The sequence below is a fragment of the Gouania willdenowi genome, chromosome 22 (genome assembly GCF_900634775.1).
Source record: "Gouania willdenowi chromosome 22, fGouWil2.1, whole genome shotgun sequence".
NCBI classification, from domain to species: Eukaryota; Metazoa; Chordata; class Actinopteri; order Blenniiformes; family Gobiesocidae; genus Gouania; species Gouania willdenowi.
Window position 1 is genome coordinate 16,016,971 of NC_041065.1, and position 21,273 is coordinate 16,038,243.

At 38.1% G+C, this 21,273-nt stretch overlaps 1 protein-coding gene across 1 annotated transcript in view; it reads left to right on the forward strand.

Moving 5' to 3' along the window:
• The window catches only part of LOC114456406 (homeodomain-interacting protein kinase 2-like), a 42,974-nt gene that overhangs the window by 849 nt on the left and 20,852 nt on the right, over positions 1 to 21,273 (forward strand). The window contains exons 2-9 of the mRNA XM_028438134.1: positions 1,490 to 1,665; positions 1,757 to 1,933; positions 2,055 to 2,236; positions 2,359 to 2,482; positions 2,605 to 2,724; positions 2,813 to 2,905; positions 3,082 to 3,251; positions 3,347 to 3,440. Of these exons, the coding sequence (XP_028293935.1) occupies positions 1,490 to 1,665; positions 1,757 to 1,933; positions 2,055 to 2,236; positions 2,359 to 2,482; positions 2,605 to 2,724; positions 2,813 to 2,905; positions 3,082 to 3,251; positions 3,347 to 3,440 (1,136 nt within the window). The remainder of the gene's footprint in view (positions 1 to 1,489; positions 1,666 to 1,756; positions 1,934 to 2,054; positions 2,237 to 2,358; positions 2,483 to 2,604; positions 2,725 to 2,812; positions 2,906 to 3,081; positions 3,252 to 3,346; positions 3,441 to 21,273) is intronic.

A 21,273-nucleotide genomic window follows, 5' to 3' on the forward strand; every position in this document is an offset into this window, starting at 1 on the left:
AGTGTGTATTAGCAACACAGCGTGTTAGCATGTAGCAGCTAGCACTGTCCGAGTGTCCGTGCTAGCCGCTACATGTTAGCATTGAGGTGGTAGAAGAGGCTGCAAAAGGTCCAGTGATCAGCAAACTCTATTTCTTAAACAATTTGTAAACTTTTGGGCTTTTGTTTTCCACGCGGTGTTTTAAAAAGTCAAAATTAATACCAACAAAGCTCACCAGTATCCCGTATTGTAGTCTGTGCATCAGTATTATGGGTATACCGGGAACTCTTTAAATAACAATGGTTCCGCGCTGCTCGGAGCTTTTAACAAAGTTATTTTAATGTTTGTTTCTGTAATTAATTAAACGCAATTAACGTGTTTAAGTCCCATCCCTACGTGTAACACATAAAATAAGGGTGTTTGATTTCAATGTTTACAGAATGGATGTAATATAGCAGAAGGAGCTCCTAAAATATTTATTAATACTTTTTTACTGTTAAAACTTAATGGATTTGCAGTTTTTTTTTTTGTTTTTTTTTTTTAAGTAACAGTTTGTTACACATTACTTGAAAGTGAACGGTTGCCGTGGCAGCAAGATGAAAGTGACTCAAACAAAACTAAATCTTCAGTTGCTTCTCTCACTGCAAGTGGTGAAGTAGCAAAAGCTCTCTCTGAGTATCTTTGTATCAAAAAGTTAAACAAGCAATTTTTGTGAAATTTGAAAAGTGAAATAGTAAAAACCTGAGTGAGGAATGGCTGCTGCAGGTAAGACACAATTTACAGACAAAATATGAGGTTGAATTTTAATCTGCTGAGTAAGATGAAAGAAAACTGCAGTCATTGAAGGAATTACTAGATTTTTTTTCAAAAAAGAAGTATAGATTATCATTTGAAAATATGTTTACTCTGGTTTTAATATATTAAAAATATTTATCTTTGAAAAATAAGCTCAACATTTGATGTAAATGATACTGTTTGGAACACTTTGTTGGAGCTTTCAGAGCCAAAGATGTGTGTGCATATCTTTTTACTATAAAAAGTGCTCAGTGAACCAACAGAAAATTAGGATGTGCTACACATGCAGTCAATAGAGGGACAGGACTTCACATATATAGTGGATTTGCAGGCCTGTTTTTTTTTTTAACCCAAACCCAAAGTAGATGCTGTTGGATTCTCTATCATCTTGCAGATAGACAACATTTCACTTTCAAATATTGTCAACAATCTGTTTCCTATAATGTACATGCATGCATTCAGTGTGGACAAATTAACCTAAAGTACTTAATACTGTACCTAACTATTTTTGAAGTATCTGTACTTTACTATTAATCTTGAGGGATATTTTTTTATTACGTTTCTATTGATGCTTTTGATACTCAGTACTTTTTCTCCTGGGCTTTTTTTCTAACCCAAACTTTAAAAGTGACAGAACAATATTTCCTACTTTGATTGATTATTAGTGTTAAAATACTGAATACTAACCATGTGCCCTGTCTATCCACTTTGACAGCACATCCTCTAATGGTAGGGCATGCCCTCCACAGCCCCTCCACTCGGTACACAATCCTAGAGTTTATGGGAGAAGGTAGCTTTGGGAAAGTTGCCAAGTGTCGTGCTCACAACAGCAGGAAATTGGTGGCAGTAAAAATCCTAAAGAAGGAGTATTTTCAAGATGTGCAGGACGAAGTAAGTGTTTGGTGCCTTCAACAGAACTTTAACGATGAATTTTTGGGATAAAGTGATATAAAGGTGATCTAATTGTCCTTTTACCCTCCAGCTGTCAGTGTTGAAGACCATCAGCTCTCTGAATGCTGACCACTTCAATCTGGTGACGTTCTATGAGCAGTTTGAATACCTGGGCTATAAGTGCCTCGTCTTTGAGCTGTTGGACGTGGATTTGCTCCACCTGGTCCGTTCACTGAACGTCAACTACATCCGTCCTATTGCAAAGCAGGTATGAATCTTTTTATTGCTTGCTGATCGATTAAGAAAGCCTTGAGTTCAAACCTGAGCTTAAACAGCTCCATAAGAGGAACTCCATTCTCATCCTGTCTTTTCTCATTGTGTCCCTGCAGCTGATGGTGGCATTACAGGGACTCAAAGCTGTAAGAGTAATGCACACTGACATCAAGCCAGACAACATCATGATGGTCAACATTGATGAAAGTCCATTCAGCGTAAAGCTCATTGATTTTGGAATGGCTTCTTCCATCTCTGCCGCCATGCCCGGGCTCACACATCAACCCATCGGCTACAGGTATGAGGGTGTCACCCTGAATGACTTATGGGTTTTTGTGACAAACGTGTGTTATTTTAATGTTGCTACTTAATGCTGTGATATAGAGTTCTAAAGTCTATTTCATTCATTTTGCTTCACAGGGCCCCAGAGGTTTGTCTTGGCCTTCCTTACTCGGGGGCCATTGACATGTGGGGAGTGGGCTGCACGCTGGCATTCCTCTTCCTAAATGACAACCTCTTTCCTGTCCACTGTGAATACCTCATGGTAGGTCGTCTTTTCTATAAACATCCCTCCATTCATTTAATTACCCACGTGCTCTTTTTTACAGGTATAGAAAGTCTTGAAGAACTGCCCCTAATGTGTATAATTGTGTGTTCTTTGTGCAGATGCAGAGCATGGTGGAGATGCTGGGAATGCCATCAAAGCACCAGCTCCACTTTGGCCTATACAGCAAAAAGTTCTTTTGTCATGAGGTGGATGAATTGGGCACAAGATGGAGGCTGCTGGTAAAACATAGTTTTTATTGTTTGTTGAACCTTGACTGTTACCCTAAACTTATCTGAAACCCCTTGTATTGTCATTGTGTTTCCTCAGACACCAGAAGAGTACACCTCTAGGAACAAAAGACAAGCTGAGGAGTGGCCAGAATATCGTCCACATTTGTCATCATTAGATGACCTGCTCCATGTAAGTGTTCTCTATGATATTTGAGTTCAAATACTTAGATATCTCTTCTTTAAAATGTAACCTACGTTAGATATGTTAATAAGCTGAATTTACTCACTGTTTCTTTTTTTGTTAACATGAGCAAGAGAGGTATGAACTAGTGTATTGACCTAACTTTCTATTTTTTTTTAATCCAGATGTCTGAACTAGGGGCTAATGAGACGGTGGAAGACAGGAAGGCCTTCATCGAGTTCCTGAAAGAACTGTTGAATCTGGATGGGGAAGAGAGAATCTCTCCCATTGCTGCTCTTCAGCATCCCTTCATTACGGGGTCATACCTGAGCCAGGAGCCAGACAACAGAGAACAGTGAGTAACTGCACTGTGAAAGCAATCACGCACATGGAGATCAACTTGTTGTTCTTTTGAATTTTGTACTAATCATTTTTTTATTTTTCCTCTAGTCAAACCGATGCACAGGTCATTGAAGCACATTCACCTGAAGATTGGGATGCTGAGTACCCTCTGTTTAATGAAAACAGCAAATTTGGACACACTGTGGCATATTCACATGAAGACATTCCAAGGAGTCATTTCTTGTTCTTTTTCGTATTTTTTTGTATATTAGTTTTTTTCAATGTATTGTTTAGGTAACTGTATTGAAAGAATAATCTGAGTATATTTTTTCATTTCAATGTATTTTAAATAATCCTATTGCATGAATATTATACATAATACACATTTTTTACAATAAACATTTATGACTTACCTACTTCGTTAATTGTTTTATAGTTTTGACCCTGCAGAGCTGCTAAATCTCCTGGAAGAAAATGAAAAGGGGCTGTGGCATATTGCCCAACACAATGTCAGCCTCAAAACTAATTCCAAACTCCAACTTGGTAGCATGATCTCAACTTCCTCCTATGGTTACCAGAAGTCCATGTGGCCTTTGTCCTGTCTATTCACCTCATGCAATTCTTTAACAATAATGCCACTGATAAAATAATAAATCATATTTAGAATTGGTAAAACATTTGTGATTGAATAAAATCTGTGGATCTGTGAAAAGTTTGGAAACCACTGTCCTATGTAACATTATGGATTTTCGTGCCCAGTGTTGCGAGGTTGACTCCCAGTTAGCTGATGTTCTGTGTTTATTATTAACTATTTTCCTATTTTAGTGTTCTTTGGGTTTAGACTCATCTCCAGGTTTAGACCCACTCCCTGTTTCGTCAGTGTGTTTACTATGGTTGGGTAAAAATGCACACAATGATAAGTTGGTATATAAGTTAGTATATAATTATACAGATTTTCCTTGGTATATTATCCTCTCCAGTCACATCCTCTGCCAACCTAAACCTCAGAATAATCGGATCCTATGGGAACACAAAGCAGATCAACTGAGCATGTCTGGAACAATCGAAAACACGGATCAGGATTCTAGACAAAGCGATAAGAGGAGGTTTTTCCTGTTTACACGGCAGTAACTCCTGTAAGTGAATATTCACAGTTTTATACTGTAAGTACAAACTTCCTGACTAAAGGTTCTGTGTCAAAATGAGCTTTGCATTTTGTCAAAGCCCAGGAAGCTTTCTTTGTTTTTCTTAGCATGGCATTGAAAATAAAAATGAATATTTGCATTTTGTGTGGAACCACTAAGAAACAATAGTCTCACATTTCAAAAATTAATTTGAATCTAATGGTCTATTCAGACGTGTTAAAGGCCTGCAGTCGAAATCAGCTGAAAACCTGGGCCAAGAACACCAGAACAACACCAGCATTATAATTCCTATTGGTCAAAGGTCGACAGCCACTTTAAGCACAAGAAATAGACATTTCTATTATTCAGAGTCTAAGAAGTCTGGCTGTTTGAAAGAAAAGAAATGAAAGTAAAAAGTTGTCTTTGCTGATGCATAAAAAAGGACTCGGAAGGTTTCACAATTGACAGATTTTGTCCTTTCAGACACACCCCTAAGTGTTAACAGTATAAAAATCTCACCATTAATCAATCAATCATCATTTTTATATCTCAAACAGACCATAGTGACTTCTTACTTAAAACGTGGATGTGCTGTGGATCTATTTGTTGTATGTGGCATATATATTATTTTTCTAGGCCCAAGCGCCACAAGCTGGTGAAGTGCCTCTTGCTCTCATAGTAGCCACACTACAAGGGAAGGGGCGGAGCCTATGCGAACACCACTTGCCCGTCAGTGACCAGAGACCCTTGTCATGTCGTAGGCATGTCCCTATGCTTTCTGAAAATGTATTGTTAATGGTACTCAAAAAGGGGGAAACATTGTTATTGTACTTTTCACAGACTGGACCATTATGTAGAGTCTCGCGCGTTTCTCTAATTTCTGGCTATTTTCGATTTTAAAAAATGCAAAAATTTGACGTGCCAGCATCCCCAAGTACGCCAAAAATGCATTAAGAGATAGGAATTGCCAAAAAAATTAATTCATCGTATAACAATGAAAATTGACACAGAAGTAGACCATGACAAGACAAGTAAAAAATATTATTAAGACAAAGGCGGCAAAGCGGCGCGGCAAAGGCGAGAGCCGTTTATCGTTGCTTGCGGCTATATTTCGGTCTTGTTACTGATGAGTTGTGGATTCAAGTTTTGTTGGAATATTTGACATTTACTGGTGAACATCTGAACACTTTCAACTGAAGACAAAGGTAATGTGACAGAGAAAAATAGTACAACGCTCAGGAAAAATAGCCTAAAGGCTCACTTAAAAATGGGAAAGTAAGTTTTTTTGTGTTTGTTTATTTTAACAAAACCAAACTTTAACTCATATTCAAAACACAGATGATATAAATTCCCCTGCCAAAAATATATGAAGGTATATATGTTGCAAAATGGGATTTAGGCGAGAAAAGTAGTTTGTGCATTTGTCGCTGCAGAATTGAGAAGTAGGAAACCGTAGAATTGTGGTTATAAATAACAACATCCCATTTTGCAACATATCTACCTTCATAAAAATATACAGCTCCAACATCTGCAATAATGTCAATGATTCATGTAAAAAAAATGCTTTATTGAGTCTTTGTGCAATGACTCAACAGAAATGTCAACCTATCGCAAAATCTATTTGCTAAATGTTACTATAGCAGCTATTGTTTGTGTTCCCTACAATAATGTACTGATGTTCTAGAACAGTGGTTTTCAAACTTGTTTGGCTCAAGTACCCCTTTTTTTTATTTCTGAATCTAAGTACCCCCTTTGTCTGACTACAACAATTTGCTTTGAAAACTATTTAAAAACATCTATAGAGCATGATGATGCAATGAACGACTGATAACACACGCGTTAAAGAATCTCATTTTGTAAACAAGTGGAAATAAACATTATTTAGTGCAGTGGTTCCCAACCTTTTTTGGATTGTGACCACATTTTAATATCAATAATTTATGGCAACACCAAAAACATTTTGTTTTCTAGAATTCGTTTTTGATTGTGAACAATTCAGTTGAATCACTGACCTAGACCACAGACCATACTATGATTATTGTATGGTATATAATTGTTACTGTTACAGTTTTGTAATATATGTAAAACAAAAAAACACCACCTGAAAGTGGTATGTCAGGTTTTAACTATAGTTCTATAGTTATAGTTACAAAGGATACAGACACAACATAGTAACAGTTGTCAGTAGATGTTTTAGGTATTAACATGCTCCAGGGTAAATTATAAGTAATTCCTGTTTATACTTCTCCGCACTCCTTTAAATGAGTGTCTTATTGTTTTTCTGTTAAATGTATATATAACCTACAATAATTGCCAATGAGACTCAGGTTTTAATTTAGAGCAATTTTGCATGTTAGTGAGATAAAGTGCAGGAAAACCAATCCCAGACTGAACATGCAGCTCTGCAGAGTTGGTTTAAAAAGGTCAACAACTCTCCTGAAGCACTGTGCAGGTCAGCAGGGTCACAGATTGTTGGAAATGACACACACACTGCTGATTTTGTGCAGAAGTGACACTTTGTGCGGCCGTCTGAGAGCTGCATTAGCCTAATAAACGGTGGCTCTTCAAGAGCAGATCGTGGCATTATCAACGAGCCTCAGCCATATTTAATCCTCTCACGTTCAATCAGTGGGCCGGCCTTTGGTTCGAGGAGCTAATTACGCACCAGCTCATTGTGGTAAAAGGCACGGCTAAAGCATTGTTTGCACAATTCCATGTTGTGTTGCCATGGCAGGAGACGCACGGGGTCAGGGCTCAATTCCACGCTTTGCATTTTTAACCACTTCATTCACACAAGGCCACGTATTAGCGGCATACAGCACTGCTCAAAGCTAGACGTGACACATAACATTACCATGTTTAAATCCAGACAAGACTACAGCTCATATAAAATGCATACGTCTGGTGATACAGTTTACCCAGGGTGACCAGATTAAACCCCAGTTTCTCTTTCAGCTGTTACTGGAAAATTCATGTTCTGCCCCTCGACTATAGCCCCTAGAACTACAAAATGTGAGCAAATGTTGTCCACAGAAAGGTATCTGGTCTCATGAACATGAAGTAAGTAATTTATTTATAAAACATTTTTTGCTGATTAAAATCACAAAATGCTGTACAGGGCAGTGGATAAATTAATACAACAGCTGCAACATCATCATAAAAGAAAAATAAAACATGGGTGCGTTTACATCATAGGAGCAGCATCAAAAAAGGATTTTATATATATATATATATATATATATATATATATATATTTTTTTTTTTTTAAATCCAGTTAACTAAAAGCTTTTCTGAAAAGCAAAGTCTTCAACAGTTTCTTCAAAGTGTCCACACAGTTGAACTCCCGCAGAGACTGGTGCAGGTTATTCCAGAGTCTGGGGGCCAAAGACTGGAACACCAGGTCTCCTTGGGTTTTACATTTAGTTTTTGGGACCTTTAGGAGACCCTGGCCAGCGCCCTGAAGTGCACAACAAGTCAGAGATATATTGAGGGACCTGGCCATGTAACGCTCGGAAAGTCAGAACTAAGATTTTATACTTGATGTGAAACTTGACTGGAAGCCAGTGCAGAGTAAAAAGAATGGTGGTAATGTGGGATGTTCTAGGAGCACCGGTCGAAAGTCTGGCAGCAGCATTTTGTATGATCAGGAATCTGTTTAGGGTCGACTTATTAAAACAAGTGAAAATAGAATTACAATAGTCAATGCGGGATGATATAAACATGTGTATGACCAGTTCCAGATCTGATTTTGATAACAAATGCCTCACTTTAGAGATATTTCTCAGGTGGTAGAAACAGTCTTTGGTCAGTTGACGACAGTGACCCTCCAAAGACATTGACTGATCAAACACAACCCCAAGGTTTCTGAGGCTGGTTTTCACAGATGAGCCCAGATCACCAAGGGAGTTTTTAATCAGAGGGAACTTTTTACCAGGAGCAATGATCAGAGTTTCTGTTTTGTTTGAATTTATCTGGAGATAATTTGATGACAACCAGTTTTTGATTCTGGATATACAATCTAAGAACTGAGATAAAAAGTGAAACTCTGAGTCATTAAAGGAGCAGTACAACTGGATATCATCAGCATAAAAATGATTAGACACATTTTTAAAACCACGGATCCACCAACCAAGAGGAATCAGATACAATAAAAACCAAACAGGCCCCAGAACAGAGCCCTGAGCTACTCCACATGACAGGTTGGACATATTAGACATAACATCATTAATAGAAACATTAAAAGTTCTTCCATTTATATAAGTGAACCACTGGAGAACAGCACCAACGTCACTGGAAACTTTCAAAAGAGCAGTTTCAGTGGAGTGGATTGGCCTAAAATCCAGATTGATATTTATCATAAAAATCATGCTGTGTCAAGAATGAGGTCAGCTGCTTAGCAACCACTTTTTAAGAATGGGATTCACTATAGCATGTTTAAAGAAGCTGGGGACTGAGCCAGATAAAAGTGAAAGGTTTATCAATATTACCATGCAAGGACCAATAATGTGAAAAACATTTAAGAGCAGGGAATTAGGAACAATGTCTACAGTGCTCGATGAGGGTTTCATCTTTCCTATTAAAACCTGAACATCCTGTAGGCTGACAGGAGTGAAGGAGGACCATGAGCTCACATGGGCTGAGGCAGTGCACAAGCTAACCAAGGGATGACTGATACTGGCCCTAATGTCTTGTACTTTGTTTATCCAGTGTGTGTGTACAGTACAGGCAGATGGAACTGTGACGGTGCAACAAGATTTTCAACAGTATTAAACAAGACCTTGGGGTTTCTCCTATTTTGCAAAACAAGATTAGTGAAATAAGCAAAGCGGGCGTGCTTTATTGTTACATTTAGCTCCATTATCTTTTCTTTAAGATGGAGTCTATGCACCTCTAATTTAGTGGCTTTCCACAACCGTTCCACTTTCCGGCAGCTTCTCCTAAAGCTAAAAATAGCTTCATTCATCCATGGACAAGGTTTCTTATTAGAGCCTGGAGTATTTTTAGCTGGTGCTACTGTGTCTAAAACAGTCAAACAGTGGTTATTGAAGTTTATCATAAAAGTGTCAACATCATCACGACTAGCAAAGGTAGTTGGATCAAAAGAGGCAGAAAACCCATTGATTACAGCTTCATTAAAAATGTGTCTCTGCTTTTTCACAATGGAAGGAATCCTTGCCGGTGTGAGTGAGAGATTAAATACAATGCAGCAGTGGTTGCTTATTTGTAAATCTTCAATACTTAGTTGTATGTATTTATTTTATTACTTTGTTTATTATTAATATTTTCCATCAATTGTGTAGTATTTATTTATTCTTATTCATTTACATATGTTTTTAATCCACAATGTATCGATTTTAATATCATTTGTGTCTGCTTATTCATTTAATGTAGTAGAACCTTATAATAACTTTTTGAAATTGTCATTTCATTATGAACGTAGAGTCTCCAGTTTTCTATGTTAGTGGAAAAACAGATTTAAGTTATAGAATTAATAGAAAATGCAATATTTGTTGTTATTGTAATTTTTTTTTTTTGTAATACCACCCAGACTATACTGTCACATGCATATTTTAGGACAATATCACACATTTCTATCTTTTGGCTTAAAATGGTTGGCCTAGCAAATGTAGCAAAAGCATACAGACGTGTCAAATCTTGCGCTATGCTATCTTGTGTGATTTCAGCACAAGCTTTGAGTGCATTTCTGCAGCACAGATATTTGATTAATAAAAACAGTTAACTCAATTAACTAACACTTTTGGGAAGTTTGGAAATAGAAATGTGATTAAAATAAATTAAAATGAAATCAGAGGTTCTGTGAATGTCTGTTGTTTCACAGACGTTGACTTAATAAAAAAGTTTAAGAAAAATAAAAATTGAGGCTGCGACTCATTCAACGATGCAACTTTTAGTTTCAGTTTCAGTTTGTTTCACGCTAACAAAAGAAAACTCAAACATAAATCACAATTTCAAAATATATAACAACTTACTGATTTATTTTTTTTGGTTGGCAGCGCCATCTAAAGAATAAAATGTGAAGTGATTGTAACAAGGAAATAAATTGCCTAATAAAAAACACAAGATGGTTTTGAGTATAAAATACAATATACTGTATATATATATATACATATTCCCACATTTGACTTTAATGGGAGTGCTGAAAAATGTCCGTCATCTCTGTCTGACTTTATCCTGTCTTGGCAGGCGGATTAAAAAGGCTTCGAGGACATTGAATTATAACCACATGAGGGTAATTACTGCGCTGCCGCCGGCCTCGCTCCAACCAGTGTAGGCTCACCACAGACAACAGATGTGGTGACACTCTTCATAAGAATGTGGTTAAAAAGCAGTTTATCTTCATAAAATACATCAGATTTCAGACTTATTCTGTCACACCAGTCGCATCAACGCTGCAAGATTAAAGCAGCTCAAACATCAATCCGTTTTTGACAACAAATGTCCTAATACAGTGTAAAGCACATCTAAAACTACATCCGCCAGACAGGAAATGCATCAGTAAACATTTTAAAGTAGCTTTAAAGTCCAATAATCTAATTCAATGCTTGAAAGTTGCTTAAAACATTCAAATGATCCCTTTAGAGCTGTAGAGCATACACAGATAGTAATATCAATGAGTTAAGCATCTCCTAAACATCAATCACAGTGTTTCATATTTCTTTTTGGGTGAGGGACGGGGAACTTTAGGGTGTCACACCTTTTTGGAAACCTTTTTTTCCACTTGTTTTGTTGTAAATATTGGTGTTTTTGAAGGATGTGTTTGTTTTTTTATATTTTGTATGTATGTTTTCATTGTCATTTCGTGTGTTTTATGGAGTACTTATGTTTATTTTTGTTAACATTAAGAGTTTTTTTTTTAGGTCAATTTGTGTATTTTCTTCAATGGTTTTAGACTCATTTTGTGCATGTTCAAAAATATTTTTGTACTATTATGTATTTTTGGAACAATTTGGTTTATTTCAGAGTTATGTGCATTTCTGGAGTAGTTATGTGAATTTTTGTTATCTTTTTGTGTGTCTGCTGTCTTTTGTGTAATTTTGTCAACATTTTGTTTTTGTTGTGATTCTGATCTGTTGTGAATTTAAATCTGTTTTGTGCGTTTTTGCAATAGTTGTGTATATTTCCTTCCAAACATTGTAATTTTTTCAGGCGTCTTTCAGGTGGCGATAAGGAGACTTGAAGGTTTGCAGACGGTAAACCATGGGTAGGAATCTCTGATGTCAGAATCTCCTGACCTTCAGCCCAGACAAAAACCAAAGGTCAAAGGTTGACGGCAGCCGGCGATCACGAGCAGAACAACTGCAAAAACACACTTAAACTACTCACCCCTCTGTGTCCACTCCTTAACAACTGAACATGTAGCAAAGAAGGAGAGGCATCGACTTTCAGAGGATCCTCAGACCAGAGATGGGGACTGGAGTTTCGGACTTGACATGGACTCGTGCTCAAAAGACTTCAGACTCGACTCGAACCCGTGTTTTGGGACTCATGAACAATCATTACGTTTGGCGTATTAACTCTGAAACGTCTCACGAGCTTAATGTGTTTCCCTCCTTTTTAATGGCAACCATGGTTGTGGTAACCAATATACGCATCGGTTGTACGCCTCACAGCTCACGCACTAGTACCTTGGCTGACGACCACGGTGACCGGCGGCACACCTGCCGGCAGCTGCTGCTGTACCATTTATCATCATATTAGGCTACAACCACTTCAAACTGGACGGTACCAACAAAAGGAGCGCTGACTGCAAAGTGTACAGTACACGAATCAAAGATGCTGGATCCACCACATCAAGTTTTATCAGGCAAAAAAAGAAAAAGAGTGGTGTGCTGCAGCAGGCTGTGCACTGTCCTCTGATCACCATGAACCAGAGAGGGACAGGGACAGAATTGAGACAGGCTTGAAGCATCCACTGTTGAATCAAACCTTTTTCTGCGCAAGAATGTGGATGATGTTCACATTTGATACGTGGATTATGTAAATAGATGATGGTGACATTAACAGTTGTCTGTTAAAGCTGCTATTCTGAGTTTCTGAGAAATCTGGATTTATGTATCATTCTTTTGAAATGCCAAAAAATTAGTCTTTTACCATGGTCTACTACCGGTGGTCATTCATATAATAAATTAATCTATTTTAATGCTTAATTGTGACCATCATCATCCCTCCCTGAGTAAGGTTTATTAACTCTAATTAAATAAAGTACAGGTCAACATCTACTATATGTTACAACCGCCCCCTTTTTCCAACCCATAATCTTTTTTTCTAGAGCCACCCCTGGCACAAATACTTTTTTTTGTTTTAAGGACAACTCTTTAAGACGTGCCCTCTCATTTTAGAGGGTGTCCATACTTGACCTAAAATAGATCTTTTTGGATGTTCAGAAAAAAACCCACACAAGCATGGGGAGAACATGCAAACATCCAAGTGTCCAGGGCTTGTGCTAATCACTACATTAATTCTAATTAAATTCAGTACATCTAGACGTCTGCTAAATGTCACCCAACTCAGGTTGCTCCAGGCTAATTCAATTCACACTCTATTTTAGGGGCCCAACGATCTACAACCACCACCCACAAAGTAGATGTATCCACCAAGGAAGACGGTGCTGTGGAAGCCTGAGTGAGTCATGGGATCCTCCAGCCTAGGATGAGTGTGAACTTTGATCCAGCTGTTAGTGCTGAAGTCAAAGGCCTCTATGGCCTTAGAACATAATCTAACCATCAGTAAGACGCCGTTTGACAAGCGACAGCAAAACAAGGTGTTGTTGATCCCAGGCTCAGAACAGAGTAACGAAGGTTAAGACATGACTTGAAGGGTATCAAAGACCAAGAGGTGGGACTCAAGGTTTGTTTTTACTACATCATTGTTAAGCACATTGTCTGTGATGTAACTTTTGTCTATGAGCCCCAGTCGTACCTTTGGTAACAGAGTAGCAACGGCTCCCTGCCGTTCACCCGGCATATGGTTTATAAACCTTAAAACACTTTGATAAACTGTGTTCTCCTGTGTCACAGTAAGGTCATCCTGATCCAAGATATCAGCCAGCTCCTGCACCACAAGCTGCAAAAAACCTTCACAGAGAGAAACCTCCTCAAAATTCTCTCAGATAAAGTGAAATGCCTCATACTGCAGTTTGAGAATAATGGGAAAATTCCAGGCTTTCATAAACTGCCACAACCTCATGCAGGTTTTTGGGAAGAGATAATCCATAAGGACTTCAAAGCATGATCATTCCAGGCTCTTTACATTGAACTGATGCACTTCCATCAATAGATCAAGAATATTACTGTTGTCAGAGTAGACAGAGTAAGTAAATCACTGAGTCCAAGGAGTTTGAAAAGTTTGCTCACTGTTGTGACAATGAAGATCATGTGAAGAACAAAGCAGCTTATAACCTAGAAGATCAAAGCATCTTAGATATTTTAGTTTTAGTGCATGTAATGTAGTTTACATACATAATATTGTTGTTATGAGCCCTTTCCAGTTAGGTTGTCTTCGTTGCGAGTGTCACGAATGCGTCACAAATCACATAGATTTGACATTCGTAACATGTCGGGGCTCTGTGCAACCCCAGCACTACCTTGTGTTATACCTTATACTACCTTGTCTTGTCTCATGTGGTCTCATCTTACATTGTTCTGTCCTATTTTGTGTCATTATAGGACAAGTGTTCATCACATAATGAATGGACAATATGTTTTCCCTTGTGTCTTCAGGAGTTTTAAGAGATTGTGATGGTGTATATAAAGGAAAGGTGAGTGGTGCACCTGAGAGAGCAGAAAAAATGGTATGATGATAAAGAGATAGGGAGGAGGAAGAGAATACAGAGTGAAGGATTTCCGGTATTGTCCACTCTGCTTTGGTTTACAGCTTGAGGACGTGATCAAACACTAGGATATCTTTATAGCTAACTGCCTGCTGTCTCTGCAGACATCAACAATATCCTCCCAGAGCTTTATTTGCACTAACTTTACTATGGCAAAAACACCATCAACGTTAAGATACACACCCAATGAAACCAGGCCACATCTGCTACTTAAGGACTCCTCATTAATTCACACCTAGCTAGCAGGTTATTAGCAACTCCTGTTCAGCCGCTGCTGTCTGCTAACACTGTTGTTATCTTGTGTGGCAGCAGACACAGCAGGGCCTGAAGTCCCCGGTGACGCCGGGAGTAAAACTGCTGATAACCAAAACCATGTTGGCCTCTAGAGTTCACTTAACGTGTTGGTACACAGCAGCGCACGCATTGGACTCATAACAAAAGTAGGAAAGTTTCAGTGCACACAGGTATTACAGGTTAACTTTAAAAACAGCTCTATCAAAAATTGTGACACGAGAAGTTCAGTCCTGCTACGTTGGTCATAAGCCCAAGAGAAACAGCCAAAGGTTCTCAGGTACTGTTCCCCAGGTAAGAATGTTCAGTGCCATCTTACCTCCTTACAGGCTGGTGGTGATGCACTGGCATCTCAAGGAATTTTGCTCCTTGGAATCACTAGTATATTGTCTTAGTCTCTTGAAATTGTTCAGAAAAGCACTTTCAAAGGGCGTTTTAAAAGAATGTTCAAGTGTTTAGTTTATTGGAACATGACATGAATGTTGGTCTGAGTAATTGTAGGATCTGCACCCACAGCCTTCTCTCGGGAATGGCTCAAAAAGAGGAATTAGCACGGACATTATACTTTTGATTCTCCATTATAAACCAACCAGTCAGAATTTTTATATGATGAAATATTAAACTTTTAGACTCCTCACCTGATCTGTACCCACCTTAAAATGAAGGGAAACCTAACAGTTGATTCAAAGCTGAGAACTTGAGGAAACTGTGATGCAGAGACTAAACTGTGACACTGATGTTTTAGTGTGTTTAATTTCAGATACTCTCACACAATCTGTTTCACAGAGTCTCATTAATGTTATCAAGGGCACCGCCCTGGGTCGACTGAAACCCACAAATAGGCAGTGAAGGGTTTCATATTAATCCTGGTTTATGACGTTGTGCAGCCGAGCTCTGAGAAAACCACAGTGTGGAGCATTAACAGGACTTTCTAACACACCCAAAGGCAGTAAAACTCACAGTCACTCCACAGGACCGATATCACGAGCGTAAAGCAGATTAATCAAGGATCAGACCTGTGCGAGAACTGACCTGAAAAACAGACCTTGTTTGGACACAGAGAGCTAACCAAACCCAACATAAAGGATGGCTGTTTGTTCCATATTTTGTAAAAATCCAACCAATAAAGAAAATCAAACTAAAGGATCTCAAACATTACTAATATTTTAATAGTAGGTTTCCAACCTCCCTCACATAGCAGCACATGGTTCAGCCCATGGAGGAATAAAACGTCATTGCAGAAAGCGTTCGATGAAGTTCTCAGTGGTTTCTTCTCACTAAATGATTTCAAACGCAGATAAAGACACTAAAACTTGGTGCCGTCATTGCAATAAATGCATATTAGGCTACAATGAGTGTCTGCAAAGTCGCTTACGAGATGTTTCCACCCAAATAGAAAGCCATGAATCACAACCATGAGGAACAATGAAGATTCAAACAGGCACAGCAGCTGAGATTTAATTGAAAGTCTTTGGAACTTTGGGTCTAAATCTGATTAATCAATTTCATAGACTTAGGCTGTGTCTGAATAATCCCTCCTATCTCCTGTACTATCCACTGTTCCTTTAGCCTAGGGAACACTGATTCATCCTTTACCAAAGGAGACGAGATAATGCTGACCCACAATTCCTTGCTTCTTTTTTGTCATGTTGATGGAGGGATAAGGAAACTCTGGGAATCTTTGCATTCTTTGTCGTTATGTATTTTTGTAGTGATTTTGGTGTTTTTAGTCTAATTTTGTGTACTTTTTATTTTTGAGCTTGGTTTTTGTTGTGTTTTTGGAGTCATTTGGGGTATTTATGTTGTCATTTTGTGCATTTTTGTTCTTGTTACTTTGTGCCTTTTTTGAGTCAATTTTTTATGTTTGTTGCAATTTAGTGTTGTTTTTTTACATGTGTGATTTTGTTGTTTAATGCTTAGTGGTTATTTTATGTTTTTATATCATTTTGTGCATTTATTATTTTTTTTAATTGTTTTTGTATTTTTGGAATCATTTTTGTGTGTTTAATTTACAGGACATTTTTCAGGTGAAGATAAGGAAACTTGTGTATTTTAAATGATAAATGTCCTGTATTTCATTGATGATTTCAACAGGTCGTGTTTAGTTTCTGGTGCATTGGCCTCATCGGACTGTGACTCCTTCCTTATTGAACTGATAAGAGATGCGCCGTTTTGATTGAAAATCAAAACTCAACATCAAGGTTTCACAGAGAATGTGTAGCCGCCACACTCTCAGGTAATATTGATCTGAATAAAAAAACTGTTTCTGAAAGGTCAGATGTTGCATTTAGGGTAATTTAACTCAACGTGGAACAGAAGCTTTTAGAAAAAGTTGCTTTGTTTGGCAACAGTGTTGTAGGGTGAAGGAAAGAGCAAATTACAAGAGATTTCTTAAACCTTACATAGGTACGTTACTTGTCGCACACCAATTTTCAGTGGGTTGAAGGCATAAAAAACTAAAGAATCTATAAAAAAAAAAAAAAAACGAATTATTTTGCTATTATTGTGACATCGCTCTTCACTCAGACAGTAGAAGTTAAATTTTACAAACTAATAACAAGAAAGGTTAAACTAAACTGCTCTTTTTGTTTGATTTTTTTAAAAATTTAGGGATAAAAACTGCACTTGCTTGATTAAAAAGAATAAAAAAAGAAATAAAAACTGCACTTTTTTGTTTGTTTTTATCATGACCTAAAATGCCTGCTTGCTGTGACATTCTGTATTATCTCAGTTATAAGCTATAAACTATTCCATATTTTCATTTATTAGTATTAATGTTGAAGTTTTTCCTCGGTTTTGCTCGTAGCTCGTTATGAAGGTCATATTTGTCCCTAACCCAGACTAAGTGAAATGACTGCATGACAAAGTATTTAAGTAAATGTCAAATACTTTTTGAACATGCTGAGAAATATTAATACATAGTATATAAAACCTCTCCCATCGTTCTGAACCCAGAACCAGCTCAGCCACTCCTTGCAGGTCTGAACCCGCCCCCCCACGTCTCACCTGATCCGCGGCGGTTTCAGACGTTTGTGTATCTAACTACCGACACTTGTTGTCCACACAAAAGCTGCCGTTAGCTTTTGTTCCCGAAGATGACGAGCAGAATGGTCTTTCTCCGGCCGCCACAATGAAGGGCAGAGTTGATTGGGTGTAGTGTTTCAGCATTCTCCGAGGACTCTGTGAAGGCATGTTGGGCCTCACTGACAAAGGAGCTGAAAAAGTGTGTGAAACGCGTTCTTTTTCTGCCGAGAGCATCATAGGGTTACAGCTGTTTGTGAAGGGCAGGCCTCGGGGGAGCTTGGAGGGGAAACCCAACTTAAAACACAAGTCCTGTGATCTAAGTGAAATAATGATCTCTACATCAGGAAAGAGCAACCAGAGAGCCACTCAGGTGATTCAACATGTACTTTGGGATCTGACGAAGACCAAAACAAGAGAAAACTGAACATTTGTAAGCAGAAAACCTTCATTTACTGCAAAAGATTCAACCCACGGAGGCAAAAGCTAGTATTCACTGTAGTAAAATACAGAAAAATCTAAAGGATAATAAGACATCTTAAAGTCCTATTAAAAGACATATTAAATATTACTAAGCGTCAATCACATTCATTTATCATGTGATTCCAGTTTTTTTTTGTTTTTGACAATAATCAGACAATAAATGACAAGCAAGTAAAGTTTCATTATAATATTGTAATGATTAGACTGACAGGGCGTGTGATGCTGACCGACTCAGTTCAGACTATGTTACAGATGAGTTCAAACTAGACTGAATTAGCCAAACAAATGAGAAAAACTCAAGTTTATCTATTAATGGTTTGACATTAAATACATTTAGTTATACACCAAGACCCATATTACAAAAAAATGCATTAAATTAATTAAACATTTACGTAAAAATGATATTTGAGTAAACACATAAACACAAAAAAAAAACTTTGTATTTGTTTGCTGCAAGTTATGAGTTTAAAAATGTATTTAATATTTTACTTAATCTGTGTTCTCAGTAGTGTCTTCTTCTGACTTCTAGGATTCACACACACACTTACAAAAACACATTTGTGCCCACTCGGCCCCCCTCCCTGTGACCAAAGAACAGGTGATCTGCTGCAACGTGTGTGTACGAGACACACCATTCATCACACACACACACACACACACACACACACACACACACACACACACACACACACACACACACACACACACACACACACACACACACACACACACACACACACACACACACACACACACACACACACACACACACACACACACACACACACACACACACACAGCAATTTAAGAGCAGCTAAACAAACTGAAGTGGATGAAACCTTCTGAGGTTCAAAGGGCACAGACGCACACGCGTACACACACACTTTCAATCACAGGTGAGGTAAAGCATCAAACGGCACCATCAGTCAGTCCATGATTACAAACTGCTTCATATTACAGACACATGCACACCCATACGTGTGTTATCATGTTCTATCATTTATATTTACACACTTATATATTATGTGGTGTATACACATATAGCCAAACAAACAGTATATGAATAGAATAAGAACTGTCCAAAGTTTCATTTGTAAAGAAACGTATGACGAGTATCTGACAAAGATACAGTGTGTAACTGTTAATCTCCTGATAGACGACTCTTTTCTCAATGTTTTGCGGCTCATAAATCAGAGCTGAGGGCAGCCGTCTGCGAACCCCTGACCTCTGACCTCCACACTTGCAGCTGAGAACAGCCCACTTAACCTCCAGGCCTTCCCATGAAGGTAAACCTAAAGCTATTTGTGCAGCTTCCACATGGAGGTGCTGCAGCTCAGGTGGCAGTGATCTTTCAGTGTCCATGAGCACATCTGATAAATACAGGCTGGCTGTAATGTGTGTTTATGTTGGTCGGCCACAGGTTGTGATTAACAGTGACGGCGGCGTCATGGATTCAAACACAGTCAGCAGGTGCAGAAATACAAACAGTCTAAAGGCTTAACAGGCATCAGAGCGTCCAGCGCTAACCGCCACACTCAGCAGCTGCTGATCACTGCAGTCTGACCTCACATTGAAATGAAGCAGACCAGTTGGTAACAGTGGTTTTTACTGGTGGGTCAAAACTGAGAAGTGTGTGGAATTAGGGTTGGGTCATATATAATTAGATAGATATATTTAAGCAATATCACACGAGGGGGAGTGCTGTTTTGCTGAAATGTCAGGACTGGTGTGATTCGGTCGTAGATAATCACACCAGCAACCTCAAGTATGATATTGCTTTTACACAACATTTCTATAAACACCTTGTATAAAGGATGTAACGATTAATCGTAAGGCAGTTAAAAATCGATTCATAGGTGTCACGGTTCATATCGATACTCTGAAAATGTAATCGCAGTACTTACAGTATATTTATCCTTCTCATGTTTGAACTACGTCACTCACACATGACGTGAGCATCGGCGCCAGCCTATACGCAGACTAAGCGGCTGCTTAGGGCCCCCAACCTGGCAACCCCACTTATATGGTACTGGTACTGCTGTGCATTGTGCGCATCAAAACTGCAGGGCACATTTCCAGTAATCTATCCAGCCATGCATTCGTTTGTAATTACAAACTGGCAACCTAGAAAGTGACGTTAGACCTGACCTTGCTTACAATGCCACAGTTCATTGTAAGCAAGTAGTGTGGGAGAAAATGCCTGATACAAAGAACACTTGTCATCTCAAAGATAAGTTATCCGTCCAAAAGCGTAGGCAGCGGCCGGAATCATCTTCTACTCTTAAACATGTTCATAAATGATTCCTTACCCCTTTAGCACTTGAAAGAATATATCTGTAATGTTACATGAAAATCTGTAGGAGTCAGGTTTTTCTATTAGCTCTGTCTACTAGCGCATAGCATCTCTTCTTCACTGCTAGAATAGCTGCATGCCAACCGACCACTGGGTTACCAGCGCCCTCTGCTGGTCGAAACAAATATCTGATATAAATACAGTACACTGACTGTTTCTTATAAGTCCAATTGTTAAGGCACAAAAAAGTTCAGTTACACTTTTAAAAGAAAAGGAACTATTATGCAGTTTTGCATTGTTTACTGTAGAGCCAGAATTTTAATTAATAGGATACTTCTTCATTATTCCTTTATTTATTTCATTAAGGATTTATTTTATTTAAATTGCATTGTTTTGAATTGTTTATCAAGGGAGTACAGTATTTTCTCATATTTTTCTGAAAAAAATAAAGGAATATTTTTCAGTCATCATTTGTCTACAGTCCCATTTTGTAAAATAAATCGTATCGTGAACACAGTATTGTGAATCGAATCGTTGACACCTTGTATCAGTCAACATCTCAGCGATCACTACAGAGGGGACCTTGTCTGCTTTGAATTATCGCAATTATAAGATGTACGCTAAAGAGATCACTATGGTTGTAATTTGCGCTAAAAAAAATTAAGTTGAATTAAATTGAATTTGTTCAGCTGGAAAGTGTCCATGGATCTGTAGCAATTGACATTTTCAAAATCACATTTCTCCTTTTCTAGTAAGTGCAACAACAAAATCTGTCCATGGTAATGTTCTTGGTCTTCTCAGAAATGTGATGAAATCCAAGGAACTGAAGGACACATAACTAAGCACTAAACATCAGAGTTAAATGCTTTTTCACTATATTGTTATAGTATTGTGTGTTTTACTTGTTTTTGGAGAAATGTGGTCTTAATTTTTTTGGTTTGAATAGTGTATGTAGTTTTTGTCATGATTTTCT